Genomic DNA, 23,104 nt, shown 5'->3' with positions numbered 1-23,104 from the left:
ATGAAGCCGCCATGCAAAACAGTGCTGCACATACCATCATGAGAGATGGAGGCCGTTTAGCCATGCGGCCCTGTTGGAGCCAAGTTCCACCGATAGTTTCTAAAATATGTTGGCAGCACTGAGTAATTAATCAATTACTTTCTGCTGCTCTATTACATACATTTTTTGGAGATGTGGGTGAGTTTTTAGTGAGTATCGGTGGGAGAATTTCAGAACAAAAACTATGAGCAGCATTCCATCAGCCCATTCATTCATTCATGAGGGGGCTCAGCTCACCATATGGACCCTCTGACTGCTCAGCATAATGTGTACCAGGAATGTAAAACAGATATTTGAAAATCCCACTGAAGACGTGTCATTTTAAGTTTTTTTTCATTGAAATAACCACATACAGTAAATGTTGGACTCATGAGTCCTATGTTAAGCAGCGCTGAATAGGAAGAAGACATATTATCAATTTAAAACACATCTGTTAGTTTCAACAGTGATGACTGGGAATAATTTAAACAAGCCATTTCACATTCAAATTGTGAGATGCGCTGTTTGAACTCATCTTTGTTGAAAAACAAAAGCAAATCAAATTGGTGCTGGAATAAAGTAAACTGCTACTGTGTAAAGGTCAAGATAATGTCCGTAGACAAAGCTTTTACATTTCCTAGTTGGACCAGGAGCTTTCTTTGCATAGTAATACACAGTAGAATTCCAATCAGTCTCTGACTTAAGACTCTCAATTGTAATACTTCAGTTACATCTCCATATACAACATCTTAATAATACCGTTTGTTATTTGGCAGTTAATAAGCTCATCTGATTCAAGTAATCTAATATCTTACACAGCAAGCTACTTGTTGAGCTTCTGTGTAATGACATGCAGGTGCATGTAAAACAAGTATGTAAAACAGAGTCCATCCCAAATACTGAGAACCAACATGCTGTACAACTCCGGGGGGGGGGAGTATGACTTTAGATTACCATTACCATGAGAAGCCAGTTTGACCAGACAGCCCTGCTTGTTAAAGGATGTAACACATTAAGTGTCACATTAGTATATATCAAAAAAATGATTGTCATTATTAATTAGAGTCCTAATACTTGAAAGAGGAAGTTAGATGCTTAGATTTTGTCACAACTGTGGAAAACAGGTTCTAAAAATACATCAGATAAGGCTGTCTGTACACTAACAGAAGCTTTCAGTTCTCTCTGTCTGTTTTTTTATTAAATAAATAAAGAACTCATTTGGGAGATTCCTTCATCAGGCTGGATCTACGGTAAAGAACGGCACGAATGAGACTGGAGTTATGCTTTGGCTCATATTGTAAGGAAAAGCCAATCCAAAGCAGTCGAGGAAAATAAACAGAAGAATGCCAACTGCTGCCATTCATAAGTGTGGTGTTATGATGACACAAGGCAACACAAGAGAAAATATTGGCTCACCTGGGATTTGGGGTTTTCCAGAAGAATACAGGTTATGCACATGCACACAACATATGCAAACGACTAAAATAAATAAAGACATACTTATTTGAGAGTCAAACACGGTGTGGGCATCCTTTCTTTCCCTTTTTTAAATAATTCCTCACTATCGCCACATAAAGACTAGAGCAGAGTGTTCATTGGAGCATTTCTATTGCATCCCAGAATGCTTTTCATCTTTAAGTAGAGTCTGGTGCCTGTCTTGGGGGGTTGGGGGAGTGCTTTTCTGGTGTATGTGAGAATGCCTCTTTTCTTTTCTTTTCAGCTGCTGGTCTGTGGCTCTGTGGGCGATTTGACGCCAGACTTACAAATCCATCATGTTAATGAGGAAGGAATAAACAAAACAAGGAATATTGACAATGAAACAAATACACTGACAGAGTCAAATAACCGAGGTATTTGTTTTTAACTTCTTTAAGACTGAATGGGGAGGTGGGGTGAGTTTAAATTTGTCTGAAGCCACAGCAATTATGACTGCAGGTCACAGAGAAGAAAGGGAAGCTTCTGAAATGAATAAAGAGTACTATGGTGGCAGAGACAGCCATGGCTAACAATCCTTTTCTGGTAGGTTTGCAAAATGCCTTGGGTCAGGGAACAAGGGAGGGAAAGAGAGCAACAGTGGAGCAGTAGTGGAACAGAAAGACAAATAACAGTCAAAAACAGGAGAAATAGCATGATTAATAAATGCAAAAAAGGCTAAACGCAAAGGACAGAGAGGGGTGAAAGTAGCAGCATGTGCGTCAGCGTGTGGACTGAGTGAGAGTTGTTCACACAGACGGAGAATGGGCCAGTGGCTTGCTCAGCACACAAGCACACAGCTGCCCACTGACAGAATAGAGTTCTAATAGGGCCTTTTTTCTGCAACACAAAGACCTTGCAAATGTGTGCGTCTTAAGCACACACTGGAGTGCAGAGCAATCCCCTTTAAAAACCCACCGCCCTTAATTGCCTCCATATATTATGTTTCTAGTATGTCCAAAACAAGCCTACAGATGAACAATACCAGAGCTGTTGTTGAGCACAATTGCAATACACTAAGTACAAAAAGCGATTGCCAGGAACTGTGATGAAAATGTGTAAACTGCTTCCTTCGCAACGCGAGGAGTGTTTTCACTTTTTTTGGAAAAAGTCCTATGGATTGACTTGTTTCAATATGCCTGCTTAGCCAGTAGCAACATTTCCAAACGTGTTAGAAGTTAAATAAAACAGTCAAAGTAACATATAGAAGACAACAGATTGCTTTTGTTTTCTGGACCTTTGCGGACCTCTGGCACCAGGACAGATCACTTCCACCCTGCTCCTAGTCAGACATAATAATTCGCAAGAGCAAACAGCACATTTGCAGATTCACAAACTTGTTCACACCAAGCTGAAAGATTCCAGCAATTGTTTATTTTGGAAATCAAGGCATTGTGTAGTAATCAAAATCTTCCCCAACCTGGAAAAGTAGATAAGAAGTACTCAGAACAGGTTACATCTAAGTCAAACCCGCATTTGTGAGACACCTCTATCAGCATGCCAATAGTCACTAGAGTTGAGAGGTGATTAAATCTGCCCAAGCACTCTGCTTCACTTCCAATCTGAACTTCAGCTAACCTTTGCAATTGCGAAGACATTTCATTTTCTGCAAATATGCGTCCATTAACGTTTAGTTTACCAACCAACCTAGCCAGTCAAGGATGACCTCTTGCTTGTGTCCCTGTGAAAATTCCCAGATATTTCCAATTAATGTACCCTCATACCAAACCAGTTCTTCAGGGTATTGTGTTAATGGTGTCCACAAAGCTCAGCCAGCTGTGGTTAGCATCGGAAAGGGCAAAACATAAGTACCAAAACATAAGCGCCAACACTTCCTAACCCACAAAGGAAACAAAGATGACAAATAAGCAGTTTAGTGCTCTGCTGCCACTGTGCCCTATATTCAGAGTCCTCGTTTACAGTTTGAGCCTAAAACAAAACAGAGGCCTCATAGCTATGCCAGCGGATAACAAACCTAAATTATAATTGTTCTTATCAGCATCTTATCAGTTCTTATCATGTAGGTTTCAGTTTCATATATGCATAACATCATAGTCTTAGTTTATAATGCATTCATCTCTGTCACGTAGTCATAAGAACAGTGTATATTTTGGTTGAACTTCAAGGATGCAGTCTTATATATTAGCTGATAAAACAGAATTGAAATTGAGGAAGAACAAAGTGGCCAATAGTTTCGGGCTCCTCAACCTAAAAAAAAAAAAGTACCTACTCTGATGCTCAGGGGGAAAAAAAAGCACAAGATTTAGTAATTTCAGATTCCTCTCTGAAAAGAGAACAAAAACCTAAATGTGCGGTGGAGATTGGTGCGACTTGTGCAGCCAAGCCTTATGACTCAAAGCACTAAAGCTTCTCTTAACATCATCTCATGGGTTGTGGTGAGGAACTGTGTGTCAATGCTGCAAAGCAACCACACTGCCTCTCCACCTACAGGTACTGTGTAGTTTACAGCAGTCTCAGATTCACTGCATTGCCTGACAGATGAAGGGGGAGTTTGCAGCCTCAAAGAGCTTGCTGCCTGCGTGAAGCCCCTAAACCTCAAAACGGGTTATTATGCGGGGACATTTATAGCAGCACCAGGTCGGTCATGTAGATTATTTTATATACATATATTTATTTAGAAGCTCCATAGGAACTGAGTGCAGAACAATTAAGTTGCAGTCACCCAAAAAGAGTTTAACACGCCACATTGTTATTTTTTATTTTTATATGAACAAAAAAGGTTTATACTCTTTTAAGAAATTCATCCCCCAAAAAGCCATTTATATTTTCTTAAAGTACGTGTCCTTAAAGTAACCTAACAAGTTATATGGGGAAACCCAGCAAGATCAGAGTAAACTTCAGAGCAGTGAAAGAAACAAAGAAAAAGACGTTCAGTGCATACAATTTAACTAGCGTGCTACTACCTGGCTAGCAGAGGCTCTTTCGAAGTTAGGTCATCTTCAACAAACGGAAAGCGAAAAAGAAAAAGTTTATCGCAGTTGCAGCCGCCAGTTCAGCGTCCTCAGCGTAGGACCAAGCAAGACTGCAAGCAGCTGAGAGCTGAGCTTCTGCCTTCAGCATTGATTGTAACAATATCCGCGTACACATGCAGTTCAAGTCAGCGGGGGGAGAGACGAGCAACAAGTTAACCGGCTAGCAAACTAATACGGACACGGGGACACCGGGTTGTTGTGTAGTGTTCTCGTAAAGTTATAATTATTATCCAGCAACACTAAAAGTCTTTAATATGTCAACACACAAGGGGCGAAGTTTTATTCACCACTTGCACCCCCACCCTTTTCGAGTTGGTACGTTCCAGTGCCCTCGGGTATTTACAATACTCGTGGTCATTTTTTATTACTATGCAGCCCGTTTCATTGATGTTGAGTAGATAAATGAGTGTTGACGAGTCAAAATAAGCAAAGATAAACAACTCAACTAAAAGTTGCTCCCGGACCCATGCGTTTTGCCTAAAACAACGAGACGTGTCGTCACGTAATAACGTGAACCACGAGTAAATAAAGTTTATAATCGTTAATTAATGCCTTATTGCGCCCCAGTGTACCGGTGGTAGTCATTACTCAGTGCGAAAAGGTCTGAAATACTTGTTCGTCCACCTCTCGCCATGGAAAGTTCACCGTTACATGCTGAAGTAATTCAATCAATCCATAAAAATCCTATTAGGAGACCTTCAAACGTGTTTCCAGGGAGATGGAGTGAAAAAACATAAATATTTGAAGTATCACACTTGAGAAGTTGAAATGAAAGCATGGTATTCGTGCTGGTAGTGCAGCCAGCGGGTTATGGCACAGAGTCTAAAACCTTATAGGTTAACATTATGAATGGAATAAAAGTGTAGCTTGAGCCATGTGCCAACCCAAAGGATGTGAAAGCGCTGATGAGGGTAAATCTGCTGCAGACTACAGCTGAGTTCAAACCAGCAAGTTTCTTGTCTAATTTTCCTTCATGATTGGGTGGCTGGAAGTAAAATATTTTTAAAGATGAAGGATGAATTAGCCCCCCCTATTCATTTAAACTGGTGTTAAACTTTTCTGACTCATAAGAGCTTCTTAACAACTTTAAAAAAATAGACACAGAAAGATTAAATGTTGATAAAAGTAAAGGACAGCCTCTTTAGCTGAAGCTCAATGAAGCACATTTCTCTTCATGGGAAAATCTCTGTGAGAGCTTCAAATGTGGGCATAACATGCACATCCAGGCAGGATATCCAGAGCCTTGTAAATTTCCAGGCAGTAATTCTTGTAAAGCTTGCATGTGTTTACTCAACAGCATGCCTCAACATCGACAGCTCCCATTGGGCCACTGTCCCAGCCTGCAATTAGGATCCAGGGTTTGGCAGTTATTAATGATGCCATTGAGAAAGGAAATGGCAGACAAGCTTTCCTCCCACTGAAGCCGTGGCCTCTTGCTTATTCATTATGCTAGCACCTCTTAATCACAGTACCCAGGACCCCCAAGTGCCACTTGCTTCCAGTTTATCCAATTAGTTAGGGGCTTCTTTGCATGGTATGAAAGATGACTGTAATTAAGAACCTTGTTAGGCTGAACACTTGTTTTCTGAGTGTCAGGACTCATAACGGGGTCACTGCAAAGCAACTTTAAAGGTCAAAAGATGATTTATGGAATAAGGAAAAACACTGAGTACAAGCTACTGCAGAGATGACATAATGCATTTTGCCCATAAGCTTATGATCACTAATCAAATCAAACACTGACTTATTGTCTGGATGCCTTTCTGCTACAATCAGCTTTGACGAAGCTATATTTCCATTAAATATTTTCCACTGGATTAAATAATGTTGTAACAGATGGAAAGACTTTGGATGGACATGCCATATCAAACTAAATTAGTTAACCAACCGTTTCAATGAAAACCTCCTCTAATATAAACCTAACTGTGTATACATTGTGTGCCAACTTCGTTAACTCATTTAAGCAGTTAACATCATGCAATTCAGCACTTTTTAAAGTACAGACAAACATCAGTATTATTTGTTTGTGCATTTCTGATCATAAACTTTTAAAATAAATATTTCTAAATTGGTGTTTAGTTAATATGCATTTAGTAATGAGGCTGATTGGAAATGAAAGGAAGCAAGAAAAAAAGAGGTTTATTTTAAGAAAAAAAAAACATCCCACTCCGTTGATCAACTTTGTTTCATTACACAGTCAAAAAAAAGAGTTTTAAAGTGCAAAGATGTGACGATTTCCTGTGGTGATATCCTGTCTGACGTAAATCAATGCACTCTTTTGAAGATGAGCGCTGCTACACTGTTGCCCGTCTTGCCTCCAAATTGGAAAGTGGGTGTAGACAACTCCTGCACAAACTCAAATCCTGTGAAGCAACACAAAGAAAATGTGCAAGTTATGAAATGTACATTGCAAAAAAACTAGCAGATGGCCAGAATCTTTTATCATCTTCTGTGGTTTTGTTACTAAAAAAAAGGAGCAGAACTGAGTGAAGATCCATTGACCATCTGTGACGCTTCCTGGGGGGCTAGTGAAGACAGGCTGTCACTGTGAAAGATGAGATCTCAGAAAGTAGTGGGCCCTCCTCAGCCAAAGTGGACATTGCTCAACTATTAGGTGGAAATGACTTAGGACCAACTTAATTGATGACAGCCAATCACATTCAAAACATTAAAGAACACCCTCTTTTAATTGAGGAAAGCCACTTTGTGTTCTGCAGAGACTCCTTATTCAATCCTAAGGCCCTCTGGCCCCCTGCAGGCTCTCCAGAGTGACTACAATGAGGGAACAGATGACAGCTTATCTTACTGAAATTTTGACTTAACAGGCTCTTTTTGCCTGGAGCTTAACAACCTGCCAGGTAGCGATTGTGGAACTGTCTGTCTGTTAAATGAGAATGAGAGAAAAAAAAAAAAAGAAAAAAAAAAAAAGAGACGACTAAATTAAACCGCCGCACACCCAAATGATCAACATGTTTTGGCAAATGCTTTAACCCATTTACAACTCAGCAAGTGTGCCTGTAGAGTCCCTGAGAACCCTAAAAAACAAACAAACATAAAAACCCCATAGAAAATAGGCTACTCAAGAAAGCTGAACTTATCAATCCTTTAAGTAAAAACAACACCCCCCCCCCCCCAAACAAATGAATTTAAAGTATTCCCTTTCTCATTAAAAAAAGAAAACAAGAAAACAAAACAAAACAGCCAAGCAGATTTTTGTGTGATTTACTGCAGCAAATTCTTGATCCGGGTTAGGTCATTAGCAGGTCAAAGAAATAATTCACTCCCTTATCTTAAACAATGTTAGGACTCGCTCATTAAAAAAAGAACCCCATGACATTACTTGAAGTTAAAAGCTCCACTAAAGCCTTAGTAAAGTGTTTTAAATACATTTAGATATTCAATTAATATTTTTTCAACACAAAATACCAAAAGGTGCATATATAATTTTCCCAATTCTCCAAGACCAGTGCACTGGCCTTTTGCAACACCATATAAAAAAAATAAATAAATTTAAAAAAAAAAATCAGGAAGCATTTAAGTAATATCAAGGTAGACTCAAAACTGCCACAGGAATTAATTACCATAATCCTTGGCTGCATAATTAAATGCGTGATCAAAGGTCAGGTTTACTTAAAGTGTCTAATGGGCCTGATGTAACCCATTTGCTTCAAGGTTCAACGTAATTCACTCACAGATGCTCTTCTTCATACCTTAGCAGTAGCAAGTGGTTATTTGAGCTACTGTTGCCTTCTTGTTGGCTTGAAGCAGTCTAGCCATTCTCCTTTGACACCAACAAGCCAATTTTCTTCCAGGAGAACATCCACTCACTGGTTATTTTCTCTTTTTTTGGATTATTCTCATGAAATCCTAGAGATACCTGTGTGGGTAAATCCCAGCAGATCAGCAGTTTCTGAAATACTCACAGCAGCCCATCTAGCATCAACAACCATACCACATTCATAGTCGCCTAAAATCACCTTTCTTCTCCATTCTTTTTCTCCGTTAAATATAAGCAGGTCATCTGGATCATGTTAACATGTTAACATGGGTTGCTGCCATTTGACTGGCATTGATATCAGCATTTAACAACAATATGGCCAGTGAGCATGTACATATTTTTAAGGCGTTCAGGTCTTCATCATCCCGTCTTTGAAATTTCTGCCAACTCAAAACTGATGTGACATTTAATACCAATCCTCAGCCAGGATAACTCAGTGCACTCCAAACAGTAATGAATTTTTTTCTCACCTTCACTGAATCTGTCAAGTAGCTGCTCTTTTGTCCAATTACAGGAAGTGATGGCAAAGAATCCATTATCCTTCAGAACATCTTTTAGGGCTTGGACATACTGTCTTTTGCCCTCGTTGGTGTTGACTGGGTTTAAGCTTATTGCATCAAATGTTCCTTTGTCGATACAGACGTCAAAACCTTTTAACTCCTTCGGGCAACTTAAGAAGTCCATCTCCTAAAATAAAGACAAAGCGAGAAGGTAAAAATGTAGTGATCAACACTACAGAAATGTGTACAGTTACCTGCAGAAGAAATCTTTCAGCAGATCCCAAGATGAAGTGTGCTATACTTCAATGGTTTACTTTAAAACTAAATTCCAACTGTTGACATGACAGCACTTAATTTTGCTGAGGGTTCTGGCCCACCATACCACTAGTGAAAGGACTCCTTTATCTGGACAGATGGCTGAACACCAGATCTCTGGGGTGAGCTCTAGAGCTACCTACTCACGACACATATTAGATTTATGGAGGAGGATCAACAGAGATTCCCTGAGGACAGGTACAGCTATATACTGCTACAACTGACTTTAGTGCGAGTCTGTAAAATAGAAAAAAGTGGGAAGACGTTGTAGGAATGCGTGAAGGTGAAAGTGTCAAAGGAGCAGTAGACAGTGACTAATGGAAACTGCAAAGGGGTTCTGACATAGTTCTAAGAATGACCTCTGAGCGACAGGCACGTTCATACAACTTACGTTGGCAGTTGTGCAGAAATGACCCAGATGCCAACATACATATTTCTCTCTCACATACTGAGCCCTCCCCTGCACAGCTAAGGTCAATATTGACTTCAGTGGCAGCCTTTCTGCACAAGCAGAGCATGCAGCATCATAGGTGTGAAATGCATACAACATATATGCAACTGTATTATGCATGAAGGAGTGGAAAAGTCACTCATCACAACCCTTATAGACCAGCCAGCATTCATAACTTGTTTTTCTTGCATGTATATGATAGAAAATGTGTGTTAAAGCCTGCCAAGTTATTTGGGGTATGAGGTTGGCAGACATCCACCACATTCAAGGCCTTCTTCCTATCCAACTCTCCCACATAGTAAACACAAGAAAGTTTCCTCCAACCTTCCCAGGCTCTAGGTTGGCTCACTGTATGCTGAAAACTATATTGTATTATTGGAACTTAGGAGGGATTCATTTTGTATCAAAGCGTGATTTGTACACTGCAGGAAAAAAAAAAGATTCACATAGCCCTCCAAATATTTATGCAGAATCAATTAAAAGGTTTAAATGCTACGCTCATCATTGAGTGGCAGCAACTTAATGCACAAAATCCACACGTTTAAAATTTCAGCTATAAAGTGTGTTTGGCGTTACTGCTGGTCATTTCTGTGAACATGAACACAATGTATCATCTTCCTTACAAATTTAAATGAACTCCAAATCTTGACTGGACACACCTTTACAGTGACATCTGTCAGTTTCTCTGCCTGAAGCACACTTCTGGCCAATTCCACAGACGCAGGAGAATAATCTATGCCGGTCAGATTCTTGTATCCATGTTTGGCCTGGTGGGGGGAAAAGCAAACAAATAATAAATAAATTATGAACAGTTACAATAATAACCTTTGTAAAGATATAAACTAAACAATTTATGTGATCTGGCCCTGCGTGTGCTGGTAAAAACAGGACATTGAGTTAGCTGCTTGTAAAAATACTTCAGAGGAAAAGCAACAATGAGAAAAAGATAAGGGATTTTGTATTAGAGTGGTACCAGAAGCGCCAAGTGTTAACAGAGGAAGGCATGGAAATGGGAAATATACATTAGCTGTAGATTTTTGGTTTAATAGCTGTGGATAAAATAGTTTGCAAAAGTCTCAGTTTCATTCTGGTAAGAAAAAAAACAAACTACAACTGGGTTGGATGCATTGTGATTAACCACAATTTTCTTGGAAAGCAGAGTTCAATCCCACTAGCTGCACCTAGTATGATTACTGTCAGACATGCTGAATCAAGAAATTACTCAAACAGAACCTGTATGACTAAGTAAAGAAAGCTAAAAGGTCTCAAAACCCAAGGCATCATGCCAAAATCTCTGTTCTTGAGGGGATTTTTTTAAAAGAAAAAAGTCAGTGAAAGTCACTGACATGTTTAGGTCTGGAAGGGGTCACAAACCAATTTTTTTAAGGTTTTGAGCAGATAGATGGGAGAGTTTCAAGACAAAAATCACTGCTGAAAAAAAAGATCACAGGAGCTTGTCTCATGTTAGCCAAAAAAAAAAAAATCTTGATGAATATTCTGTGGACTGATGAGAGAAATTGTAAACTTTTTGGAAGGTTTGTATCCCATTCCATCTGTCTAACTAACACAGCAAGTCATAGAGGGACCATCATAGCTACAGTCAAACATGGTGGTGGTAGTGTGATGGTCTGGAGCTGCTTTGCTGCTTCAGGAACAATGAATGGAACAATGAATTCTGCTCTTCTACCTCCTCAGGGAGATTCTCTGGCCAGCCAGCAGTTTGTGTCCTAAAGCTCAAACAAACATGGGTTTTGCAGCAGGACAATGACTCGATGATTTGAAGTGGTCTAATCAAAGTCTGGACTTAAATCTGATTGAGATAATTTGGCATGACCTTAAGAAGGCCATTCGTGCTCAAACCCTCCAACTGTGTTCATTTAAAAAAAAAAAAAAAAAAACGAAACGAAGACTGGGATAAAATTCTCTATATTCATAGCAATATGAAACACTCATTGCCAGTTATTGCAAATGCTTGATTACTATTCTTGCTGGTAAAGGGGGCACAATCAGTTATTAGGTTTAGGTGGCAATTACCCTTTCACATAGGGCCAGGTAGCATCATATACATAAAAAAAAACCCAACATAAAGTGTCATTAATTTTACTTTATCCATACCAGCTCAACTAAAAAAGCTCCATTTCCAGTGCCAATGTCAAGAATGGCAGCATTTTCTGGGATCTTCGCTTTGTCCATCCATCGCAGCACACGGCTCATGCTTTCCTCACCAAACCTTTTAAGAAGCCACAGGTTATTGTGAAGTGAAGCAAGCCATCAGTTTGTCTCAAGAAATTATTATGGCTATGACCACTGTGGCCAATACACTGCATTATTACCATATCTCACCAACATCTCCAATATCGTTGAACGTCTCAAGCTCTTTTTGGTATGCATCATCCCAGCTGCAAACCCCAACCCCCCAGATCATTTGTTAATACTATGGCATACACATGACATGCTGTTAGGTCAAAACAAATTACTCAGGTAGCTCAGTAAATAAATAAGTCAGCAGCATGAAGCTAAAAAGCTCGTATTTAATGCTTACTTAATCTATTCTAATTTAATGGTTTAAGTGTTACACATTTCTACTTATACCATTCGCTCTATCAATGGTTACCTGTAAGCTTGTAACTAAGAATTAAACCTCTTCATGCTCGATTTGATGGCTATAAGTTGTGTTTATCTTATAGCACAGTGGACAAAATGTGTAAAGTGACTCTGAGAGTGGTATCCGCTAGCTAACTGTGTAGCCTGACACAAGACGTCCACCATCATAAATTTACGTTACAAACACTCACAACTCTTTAGTTCCGAGTTTGGACGTCCCAAAGTCATTTTCTGAGCATCGGTCTTCCTCGGAATCCGAGATATTTTCACAGCCACGCGTGCTCTCTCCGGCGTCTTCCATGCTTGTCTAGCCTGTCAAGACGTGTCCTACAGTTCCCACAAGACTTTGCGTCTAAACGGCGTGCTTCCAACCGCAGGGGTCATCGGGATTGATAGGGATGTTTCCATCATGGCGGCATCCATTTCAGGTTATACTTTTAGTTCTGTGTGTTATCACAGCGCCAACAGCAACGCGGATCATGTAAGTGTTTTAAACTGTGCTTACAAACTGTCATGCGATGGTTGCTGAGACGTGTGTAGCTCAACGGTGTGTCTGTTCGTTCACCGGCGACGTTAGTTTGTGTTGTTTTTTTTCCCAGTGTCATCATCCTGTTGCTGGCTAGCTAGTATTGGTTCCGTCTATTTACCGGCAAGTATATTTAATCAGAGTGTTCAGTTTGGGCAACATGATCACAGGGATAGTAATTTTAAGGTGATGTCATGTGTTACAGTGGCACAGCTGTAACATATACAGCCATAGTTTTGCCTATAAAAGAACACCTGTTATTTCTATGGAGGCAATCCTATTGGGAAAGTTTAGATTCCAGGAAATACCCCGTACTACTTAGCATGCTAGCTAAGCTACCAAGTTAAGTGACTTCCGCGTATAGGTACTCCTAAAATTTAAAGTCATGTCGGCCTTTTATTTTAAAAGAATTTGCTATATCCTCAAAAACGAGATAACGCAATAAATCAAAAAACGGAGTTATACAAACAGATTTGTTTCTCTTGTTTCCGCATTGCTAGATTAGCTTGGTAGCCAAATCGCTGATTTTCACTCTTAAGTCACCAGTGTGTCTATTTAAACGGCTGGGATGCGCAGATTTGTTTTTCTTTATTTTCTTTAAGAACATCGAAGAAACGTCGTCGATGAGAAATGATTTTAATAGCATATGTGGAATAAGGAAACCAGGCTGCCGACAGCCTCTGTTCACATCCGTTCTCCTCTTTTAATAGTCGCCCCTGAGCAGGTGGATAGTTGCAGCTTGACTGGGCTGCAAGTCTGACTGCATTCCTGGCATAGGCAGAAAGAGCTGATTGTTTACCAGCAGCTGACGCGACCGAATGTTCACACAGGAACAAAAAGTGTATTTGTTGTTTAATATTACAGGTTACAAAGAGTCTTTTAATTGCAGTGGACTTATTTCACAGCAGATATTTTGACATGTAGTCTTAAGTAAACACAGGTGTTACTAATAACATTTTGCCTTCAGGTTACTGAGGTTACCATTCTCACAACCTCTGTTAGAGCCCACTTCTCGCATAAAAACTAAAGGCAACTGGGCCTGTGAAACCAGCTCTAAAGACTGTTTTAATTTGTTTTTACTTGTGGTTCGGTCAAACCCGCCATAAATGTTTTCAATTTCTGTTATTATGACTGTTTTGCTGTTGTTAGAATTTAGTTATATTTGTAATAATTTTATTATGTTGCATGATCATGTAAGTCCTATGTTTGCAATTGGGCTTTTGAGACCTGGATTGCAAATGAATGTGCCCATAAAGCCCTTTAGGTCAACTTCTGTTGTATTAAAATGTGCTATAGAAATATGCTGACCTGACTTGATATTAATGACAGTTTATTTTCTAGAATAGAAGGTGATTAGTTACATGTGTTTACCTACTGTGAAATAGGTCTGGCTTATGTTGTTGTTTGCTATGAACAGTAGAAATGTATCAGATTCCAATTTTCAGCACATACAAATAAAAATCACATTTTCTTGAATGCAAAATATTGTCTTCATAATAAAACTAAATATGAAAGACTACTCGTCTCCATAATTTTCCTGATGATGCTTTGATTCTTTTATTGCTTATAGTGAGGCTGCTGGCTTGCAGCCAGCTCTGAGCGCTAGATAACTTTATGTTTAGCCACTTTGTTAGCTTCTTTAAAATGACCATGTTCAGCTGGGTGAGCGCGATTTGATTAGGTTTGGTTTGATTAGGTTTGTTGTTGCAAATGTTTTTGCGGCGCTCCTCCAGTGGTTTAATTTGACAGACTTTTTTTACTCATTTTACCACTAATCGCATGTCAACATGTAGCTGACTTCAACAGACCAGCTTGAAGTCAGCCATATGGGAGGCTGAGAATGCTGAAAAATCTGATTCCTGTGTAGTTCCAAAAAGTGATTTCAGGTATTTGCCAAAAGCAAATGACTTGTTGACCTATATTCTGTCAAACACACTTGAAGCATATCTATTATATAGCGCTTTGAGGGCCCCAAAAGCGCTATATAAATGCAATCCATTATTATTATTATTATTATTATTATTATTATTATTATTATTATTGTTTATTTATCCACATAAAAATTCTCATGGTGATTCTGAATGTCTTTTTCTGAGAGAGATCTGGCCAAGAGGGCATCAGAAATTGCAAAAAGTGTAATAGTTCTATAAAGATATTTTAAGTTGCCAAAGAGGACCGGATGATTTACTGTTTAAAACGAAGAATAGATACAATAACACGGAGTCATAACGATACTTGTAAAACGGGTCATTTGTTTATTTTATGTATGATTCCTTTGTAAATCCTATTTAGTACAGCCTGTTCACCACTCTTAACAAAGATCTGGGCATCTCTAATGGAAGAGTGTTATTAGCAGAATTGGTAATCTACTGACCTTTATTTCACATCATGTGTTGCATTTATTACTAAATGACTTGTGACTTCATCATTTGATCAGATCATTTTATTTTTATAACACATCTAAAAACAACAGGAGTTGGTCCAAAGGCAAGAATAGGTTAAAAAACATAAGGGGAAAAATGTAGAAGCTGTTGGGTTGATAATCCAAATGACTTTGAGTTATAAAATGGAGTATTAAGTTTAAAAGCCAACCTATGGAGAATTTGAGGAGTAAAGCAGCATTTTTAAAATAATCAGGAAATGTGAACATTTATGTAATTATGGGTTTGTTGTTGTTTTTTTAATGTTTTTGTTTTTTTTTTTTTCGTTTTTGTCAGGTAGAGACAAGCAAACTTATGCTTAAACCATTAATTAATTAGGAAATTAATAACACTACTTAACCACTATTCTGTGAAAACATCTTTACACAGGAGGGCTTCCTATTAGGAGATGTAAGGCAAGAAGAGACTGTGAGCATCAGTGACACACAGATCAGCAGCGCTGAACTGCTACAGGTAGTAGGTAAGCCCTGAAACAGACTAAACACTTTTGCGTTGACCGATTAACACAGGACAGAGAAGCTCACACATCACCGTTTTAAACCTCCTTCTCATGGCACACATAACAGCGGGAAATGAGCAGATTAAAATTAAGTACTGGTATTTCAATTGTCATGCTTTGATCTTAAGGTTTTTGTATGCGTTTTCTGACTCTGTCACACTGCCATGGCCTACTGAGAAACTTCCATTTCCTGAGACAGCACAGGTGTATACAGACAAATGTTAACGTCCCTTTTACTACCTTGTAACTTTTATTGACTCCAAAACTAAGCTTATTTATTAATAATAATAAATGTATTTTAAAAATATCTACATTTACATCACATCATCCCTGCTAGGACATAGGATGTTTAAGGACTTTGGGGAAAAGGAAAACATTATGAGACTAATATTATTCAGCTGGACAGTCAGGCATTTTAAATTGGGGAAATCCTCTGTAAGGTGTTACTGAAGATTTTTTTTTAATTTTTATTCTTTGTTGAGTGGAGTTCTTAGGTTTACTGCTTCCTGACTTTCTACTCATACTTCAGTGTTTCTAGAAATGACAGTCAGTGTTCTTATTGTTTACTACATATTCTCGTGCTTTTGCTTGTTTTATTTTATTTTTGCTTATGATCTCCTCTTAAAGTATTTGGAATAGCAAGCAAGTCTAAAATAATCAGCAAGAGAAGCGTTTCTGCTTTCCAAGGTCATGTTTGCTGTTTGTGGGGCCCTATAGACATTTGTTTTTGTTCTTATAAGTTACACGTGTCTTGTTGAATTTGATAAATACACCAGTGTCAATGACATCTCCTTGATGTTGTTTTGTGTTATATATTTAAATTGTGGGTCTACATGTTGCCTTAAATTTGCATCACACTCATAAAGATTTGCATACATGATGATAAGTAACTAAAGAATCTTGTCACTGCTTATTTTCACCAGAAATCCATCACCATGATCCTTGTGCACAGTTGTTTAGGTAAGATATGACCTTTGTTCACTTAAACAGGTTTCATTCAGTGTTCACTGTACAGTACACAGTATATGTACTAGTTTTTTGTTGTAATAGTGTAGTACAGACATTGTTTCATCCAAGCTAACATTGTACATCAGCAATTCGGTCCATTAGGGGTTTAGGAAAACTTGATGTAAAACTTTATTGTAACACACGCTTAACAAGATAAGGTAGGTGGATGAATTCTTACTGTCTAACTCATTGAAACCACGTGTTATTGTTCAGTCTCATTTTTTCTCTCTCAAAAAAACAGAGTATGTACAGAGTAGCTTATGGTATTGACAGTTGGACAGTAGATGGCCCCATATGACAAGGCTAAAGCAGAGGAGGCGTGGGAACATGATGAATCCATTTAAAACCTGTTTCTTCCTCTCTCTCATCAGCTTTTATGACTACGCAGGTAAAGTCAGTGAAGAAAGTCTCAACAGCATTCTTAAAGATAGACGGAAAGTAAGTGAACTTTTTTTGTGAGACGACTGAATTGCTATGAAATGTCTTGTTACATTTATGCTGAAAGTAATCATAACAAATCCTATTTGTGAAATCATCATTGCATTGAGCTTGATGGCATTACACCTCCTTACATGTACATCCTTTGTTAAATGCATAAGTTTCATAATGATCAAAAGTTTCTATTTTTGCAGACATACTATGATGTCTTTTGTTCATTTAGCCTCTGCACATACTTGGTACTTTGTCCTAAACAGGGCATAGAGAGGCTTGAGCACATTTTAAAAGAGTTGTTTCTGTGGCCGTGCAGAATGTCATTGGTTGGTACCGGTTCCGAAGGAATACGCAGCAGCAGATGTCGTTCAGGGAACAGATCATCCACAAACAGCTGACCCAGCTGCTCGGTGTACCCGACCTCGTCTTCCTTCTTTTTAGCTTCATCTCCACCGCCAACAGCTCCACACACGCACTGGAATATGTGCTCTTCAGACCTAATCGAAGGTAATGACAGCTTTTGATAAATTATTTGCCTTATCCACAGTTAATGCATTTCTGTGTCAATGGGATTGTATTGTGAATTGGTATCAGAAGATAATCTGAGTTAAGCTATTTAAAAGAAAAAAATGGATTGGTGCTACTTGTTACTTCTGATAACAAGCTGGTGCAGAATGGACTTTTTAAAGATGTGTAAATGGCAAAATATGACGCGCAACATAGTGTTTATGTTTCCTGAAGAAGTTTTTCATGGTTTAAAAGCACTAACTGGTTATATCCACTCAGTAGGTACAACCAGAGGATTACACTCTCAATCCCAAACCTTGGTAACACGAGCCAGCAGGAATACAAAGTCTCTTCAGTTCCCAATACCTCACTTAACTACGCAAAGGTCATTAAAGAGCATGGGTAAGGTCTGAATTACCAGTTTGTTTTGTTTAACTGTTTATCCTATGCCACTGGTAACTACCATTTTGGGGGGTACGGATTGTACAGCCATTTTTCTCCTATGATAAGAATGGGGCTGCAGCATCCACCTGTTTTTCACCTGATGCCATAGTATAGTTTACCCTTAAGGGCATAATTAGCAGCTAAATCCCAATGTGTGTATGTGTTTATGAAAGTTTATGGTTGACACTTTGTGCAAGTAGGATCAGCATATATTTGTTGGTGACTGCAGTGCAAAGCTGGTATGTGAAGGCCTGCACGTGCTTCATCTCTTATTTCTGTTTTTGTATCTAAACTTAGACCCTCTGTTTCTGCTGTGGAAGAGTACCGTGTGTGTTACAGGAAGAGTTTGGTCAGGCCTGTCTCTTCAGCTTATTCAGCTTGTACTTTGAAGAGTCAGTGGTTAGCTACGGTTTAACTTTACTATAGAAGACAGCAACAAAAACCACAATTTATCTGTGGTCTTGATTGATAAAATATGTAGGTTTATGCTGTGTATCGTTTTGTTTTCTTGAAAGATGTGTTTAAAATCTTTTTTGGTGAATATGTCTGCAGGGCTGAATTTTTTGACAAAGACGGTGTGATGAAGGATATCCGAACAATATTCCAAGTCTACAGTGCACTACAAGATAAACTGCAGGTGGGTTGAATAATTCCTGTTATTTCACCTCTAACATTTTATGAACTTCTTTGGGCAGTAGAATAGTTATGTTATTTTGTTCTATTTTGCATGAGATTTAATTTTTCTGATAAATTGTTTGCCCTATTTTTAGGCTGTTTGTGGTGAAGTGGAACAAAGTGAGCGTGTTAAAGAGAAAATTCAAGAGGAAGTGAACAAACTCAAACAACAAATTGCTCTCAGGAAACGCAAGACTGCAGAAGAGGAGAGAAGTACGTAACTGATTTGCATTCAGTATACTGGAATTATGTCATTAATATTTCAAATGCGTGCTGCTTTAAATTTTAGAACCACAAATTTGGGCTTAAACTTGGATGCAGACAGTGAACTAACATCTTGTAGATTATAACATCCTTTTAAGCTAGTAGCTAATAATGCAAAGCTACACATTCAGAGAAATTCAGTTTTAAGTTTTTAAGTTCATGTTAGACCAGTCAACAGTTAATATGCATATAAGTGGCATTTACATTTACCTTACATGTTTTTAATAGCTACATCTTTCTCTTTTCTCTGCAGGGCTCCGTGAAGCCCAAAATGCAGACTCCCATTCCACTCCAGAGGAGAACACAGAACCTTGTGAGGGTTCTCCGCTGTCCGGGATAACTTTCCCCACACCCTCTGCTCCGGAGCGGCCCAGTACCTCACCTAACCCACCATCTTACACTGACCTCATGTCCCAAGATGACTCTCTCCTGCCCTCTTCTTCCCCCCCTACTAGTGCTGCTCTGTTACCTCGACCCCAAGCTGTGGGCTCCCCAGGACACCCTACCCCTGGCCCTACGGTGATGGGCTTGGGTCTTGGCCACGGGCTGGGCCTGGGCCTCAGCGCAAGTTCAAATCCCGTTACCACTCCCAGCACTCCGTACCTTGGCAATGGTGACGGCTCAAGCTCTGACTCGTTAGACAGACAAGCTGCAGGGCAGGAAGACGACGACGATGAGGAGGAGGACGACGAGGACGAGGACAGTAGCGAATATGAGAACTTAGTGAGCGAAGGTGCTCACCTGCCAATGGTCTCTGCCAGCGTTTTAGCTCAAGGTCGACCAGCTGCCCTCAGCCCTGACGGGGATGCTCATGGCTCGCAGGCCACATAAAAAAAAAAAAATTAAAAAAAAGCCACAGGATGTGTAAGGGACACAAATATGTGACACACCTTGAGAGGTGGGCATCGAAAGCAATCAAAGATGGGCAAATACAGACAAAAAAAAAGTGCCAGTCCTGAAAGTGAAAGGCATGTGCAAGTGATGTCCAACTGTGTGTATTCTTGTCTTAGTCTGATCTCCATTTTAAGGGGAAACCTACTAGGCTTTGCAGGCTTAAACAGGTGCATCTCACTGGGTGAAAAGTCGTTTGTCTTTATGTTTTGTTTCAAAGTGGGCCGGTTTTGATATTTAAGTGTGGCGTTGTTGGATTTCAGGGCGAGCAGTGAAGATTTAAACATTATTCAGGCCAACTGGTTGGCTAAGAGATTAGCCCATGCTTTCTGTATGTTAAGTGTATATCTTTTTGTTTCAAATTTGGATAACTGACTTTAAGCACCCACTCTTACATTACCTCTTGCACTATTTTTGTTTTCTTGCTTCTACACAAACCAACTATGAGAATGAAGGGAAAATATTCTGCGGCCTTCAAACAATTTTCAGTGAAGTAGGCAAATGGTTGTTTACTTTTTAATTTTAAGAAAGAAATATATATGTAACTAGAATTTATTCAATGTGCACATTTTGTCTTTTCGATTTTCAACTTGTTAGTGTCTTTTCCATGTTTCACGGTCTTTAATTAACCGTACCGTTGCCTATTAAAATAATGATTAGATTTCAAACAAAATTTACTCTGCCACTTCTAGGATGGGTGCTTTTATATATATATATATTTTGTCAGATTAACAGTTGATCTTATTTGACTGACAGTGTCAATGTCTCGTTCTTCTAGGATAACACTGAAATTGTATGCGCTTTGCTGCACTTAACAAAATTTTAGATTTCTTTAATAATGTGCTATACCAATGCTGACATGTTGTGCCACTTGAGTAGTCGTCTTTGACCACCCTGAGCCAAAATTAGCTCAGCTTATTTGCATTGTATGGGGTTCACAGGGCAAACAGTGTACTGTAGCTTTACTAACCAGATGCTTATGGTTCCCTTCTGCTGCTGCATCACACACAGAGAGCTGCCACTAAAAAAGAAAAATTGCATCCATCTGTACTTCATATAAAAACCTGGCTGCTGCTTCCACTTTACAGTGCTGGTTTTCTCAATACTACTGACCATGTTTGTGTTCATTTAACCACTTTGAGCTTACTTCTTACTAATATGTTCTTTATTAAAATCATAATGGAATTATGGCTGGCACCCCTGTACAGTGTGAATTGCAACTTTGGGAACAGAGACTGAGCAATCACCTTCACGTTTTTGCATAGTTGAATGCAGACCTCATGTGTTGTGACCTGCCTGATTCAGTGTAAAGTATAAGGACCTGGTTTAATGTGATGAAAACATCATGACCTTGCTTCAGTGCCTTCCACTCAGGGCAGTTTCAGTCTGCACACAAAACACATTCACAGACCTCTCTTTGGGGGGAAAGTTGTATTTAAAAAAAATACTGTGTTGTGTTTGCAATAATCAACTTCCACATTTTATTTTTTTATTTTTTAATTTTTATTTTAATTGAGCCTTGCAGTTTAAAGCATGCATTTCCATAATGTCTCCCTGAAACTGTCTTTTCTGCTTCCCAAAGATGTTTTTTTTTTTTTCCCCTCTTTTTACCTTTCCTGGTGGCTTCTGAGTGGATGTGTATCCTAATGTTGCAGCTGTGACTGCTTGCTTTATTATTTGAAACTGGAAACATAAATGTAAAGTCAGAACGAATCTGTGTCACGACCTAGCAGCACCCAGGGCAAAGTTGGTGAGGTGACAAACAGCTTTTTAAACCTCTGGCCCATTTGAGGACAGCCATAGTGAGAGTGGTGGGGGTTTTTTTTGGGGGGGGGTGTTCTCTAGACATTATTATATTAAGCATGGAATGGATGTTTGCACTGTTTGTGGAGGTTGTTTGACATAGTGAGGAGGTTGCACTCAATTTGGAAGAGATTTCAGGGTGGAGACACTTTGCCTTGTGAACAAGCTCTGCTTTATTTACACAGCCTGTTTTATGTCTTTTTTTTTTCTTTTTCTTTTTTTTTTTTTGGCCTTGGAGGCATTTGATTTGCCCTGATGTGTAATGCCAATGCATCACTGGTCAGGAACTGGCACTCAGAAATGTTGCTGAATAATCACCCAGAGTAACACAATCATGCAATGTTAAAAGAAATGATAAAATCGACTTGTTAGGAGTGTTTCCTTTGAGTACTGGAATATAATAAGGAAATAAATAATGAATGTATAGTAAACACGGGGGGGTAGCATTTAAACTGAACTTACCGTATGAGCTTGTCTCAGTTGAGTGTTGTGGTATCGAGCAGCAGTTCTCAGTCTTGGTCCTCACTCTTGATCCTGGTCTTCAAGCCCTAGAAAATTTGTTTTGTTTTTTAAAAACAAAAATCCCTTCTGCCATCCTGTCATGACCAGATGGTCAGATAGGAAACCAAAAGGGCAGAAGACCACTGGTGTAAAGAGTGCGAGACCTAACATTGTTAGGATTGTATACCTTTTAAGCTCCAATACACTCATGTACTTACTGTATAGGATGACCTTTCACTTCCTCCGCCCCCAAGTGGTTCATTGCAACATAAACACCTCCCCAAAGCACAAAGTCCAGAGCGCAGATTAGATCTTCTTGGCTTTTATCTGGATTTGTGTACTTGACAATAGCTGACCAAGGACTTGCTTAGATGAGCACAGAGAATAAGGTTCTTGAACTGGGAGGGTAATAAATGAGACATGCATATGTGATATAATGCCTCTTTGTTTTGTTATTGCGATGAACAGTCTTCATTGAATGCTTTAAAGTTTCCATTTTTCAAAGACATTAACATGTAAGTGGGTGTAAATCCTCATACGTGCATTTTATTTGGATGCATTGTCTTTATTATGTAAAGAAAACTTTGTGCTTAGAAGAGTTTGGGATTTCCTGGGGGGGAAAAAAAGCTAGTCATAGATTTTAATTTTATTATTATTTTTGCATGTGAAAAATGAATTGGGGAATCATTAATTATTGTGGAATATAAAAATCTGCTTTGATGATAGGAGCTTCTTACCAATATCGTCACTAGTTTCACGCTGGGAACTGTTGATCAAGCTGTCATGCATTACTGCAGACTGCTTGCTGCAGTATTTTTTTACGATGACATCATCCTTTCGTCCCTTTTTAGGGGGGAATACCACGTGGTTGATTGCCAGAGATGCAACATATTGCGATGCATAAATTATAAAACAAAACACATTTTACTCTGACTAACTAAGCCTAGCGACTAAAAGAACGGGCGCTCTAATGGCTCTTTT

The 23,104-nt window shown here is 39.0% G+C and overlaps 3 protein-coding genes across 6 annotated transcripts in view; 1 reads left to right on the top strand and 2 right to left on the bottom strand.

Annotated features, from left to right (window-relative positions):
• The window catches only part of LOC102288717 (protein FAM53B), a 32,881-nt gene extending 28,273 nt beyond the window's left edge, over positions 1 to 4,608 (bottom strand). Inside the window, exon 1 of the mRNA XM_005914186.2 lies at positions 4,416 to 4,608. The gene's annotated coding sequence lies outside the window, so the exon portion shown is untranslated. The remainder of the gene's footprint in view (positions 1 to 4,415) is intronic.
• A 1,995-nt stretch (positions 4,609 to 6,603) lies between these two features.
• On the bottom strand, positions 6,604 to 12,462 carry eef1akmt2 (EEF1A lysine methyltransferase 2). 3 transcript variants are annotated; one of them, XR_315298.3, is made up of 7 exons: positions 12,324 to 12,462; positions 11,862 to 11,927; positions 11,644 to 11,758; positions 10,188 to 10,295; positions 8,733 to 8,949; positions 8,195 to 8,361; positions 6,604 to 6,847 (listed from the first exon to the last, which is right to left on the bottom strand). XR_315298.3 is itself a non-coding variant. In XM_005914183.3 (6 exons), exons 1-6 carry the CDS (start codon positions 12,431 to 12,433, stop codon positions 6,750 to 6,752), a joined length of 714 nt encoding a protein of 237 aa, XP_005914245.1. In that variant the 5' UTR covers positions 12,434 to 12,462; the 3' UTR covers positions 6,604 to 6,749. The 3 variants fall into 3 exon arrangements, 2 of the variants coding, with proteins under 2 accessions (XP_005914245.1, XP_042081329.1); XM_005914183.3 differs by lacking the exon at positions 8,195 to 8,361; XM_042225395.1 differs by lacking the exon at positions 8,195 to 8,361 and having other exon boundaries at positions 11,872 to 11,927; positions 12,324 to 12,376.
• Positions 12,463 to 12,512: 50 nt separating this feature from the next.
• abraxas2 (abraxas 2, BRISC complex subunit) lies at positions 12,513 to 22,739 on the top strand. 2 transcript variants are annotated; one of them, XM_005914185.3, is made up of 9 exons: positions 12,513 to 12,613; positions 15,469 to 15,559; positions 16,522 to 16,558; positions 16,978 to 17,044; positions 17,355 to 17,545; positions 17,828 to 17,947; positions 18,542 to 18,626; positions 18,760 to 18,877; positions 19,182 to 22,739. In XM_005914185.3, the coding sequence occupies exons 1-9, from the start codon at positions 12,542 to 12,544 to the stop codon at positions 19,757 to 19,759; spliced, it is 1,359 nt and encodes a 452-aa protein (XP_005914247.1). In that variant the 5' UTR covers positions 12,513 to 12,541; the 3' UTR covers positions 19,760 to 22,739. The 2 variants fall into 2 exon arrangements, with proteins under 2 accessions (XP_005914247.1, XP_005914246.1); XM_005914184.3 differs by having other exon boundaries at positions 17,825 to 17,947.
• Positions 22,740 to 23,104: the final 365 nt, after the last annotated feature.

Source organism: Haplochromis burtoni, unplaced genomic scaffold (genome assembly GCF_018398535.1).
Source record: "Haplochromis burtoni strain Fernald_Lab_line unplaced genomic scaffold, NCSU_Asbu1 Contig_7, whole genome shotgun sequence".
Classification (NCBI taxonomy): Eukaryota; Metazoa; Chordata; class Actinopteri; order Cichliformes; family Cichlidae; genus Haplochromis; species Haplochromis burtoni.
Note: the sequence above shows the minus strand (reverse complement) of the source record. Positions and strands in the feature narration are given on the sequence as shown.

Bases quoted from the DNA above. Each gene is read 5' to 3' on its own strand.
- eef1akmt2 (XM_005914183.3), bottom strand. From the start codon at position 12,433: ATGGAAGACGCCGGAGAGAGCACGCGTGGCTGTGAAAATATCTCGGAT. The intron at 10,296-11,643 runs GTATGGATAAAG...TCCCCCCACCAG, and splicing joins GAGCTTTTTTAGTTGAGCTG to GCCAAACATGGATACAAGAA. The intron at 6,848-8,732 runs GTGAGAAAAAAA...GTTGCTTCACAG, and splicing joins ACTTGACAGATTCAGTGAAG to GATTTGAGTTTGTGCAGGAG.
- abraxas2 (XM_005914184.3), top strand. From the start codon at position 12,542: ATGGCGGCATCCATTTCAGGTTATACTTTTAGTTCTGTGTGTTATCAC. The intron at 15,560-16,521 runs GTAAGCCCTGAA...TATTTTCACCAG, and splicing joins TGAACTGCTACAGGTAGTAG to AAATCCATCACCATGATCCT. The intron at 17,948-18,541 runs GTAAGGTCTGAA...ATATGTCTGCAG, and splicing joins AAGGTCATTAAAGAGCATGG to GGCTGAATTTTTTGACAAAG.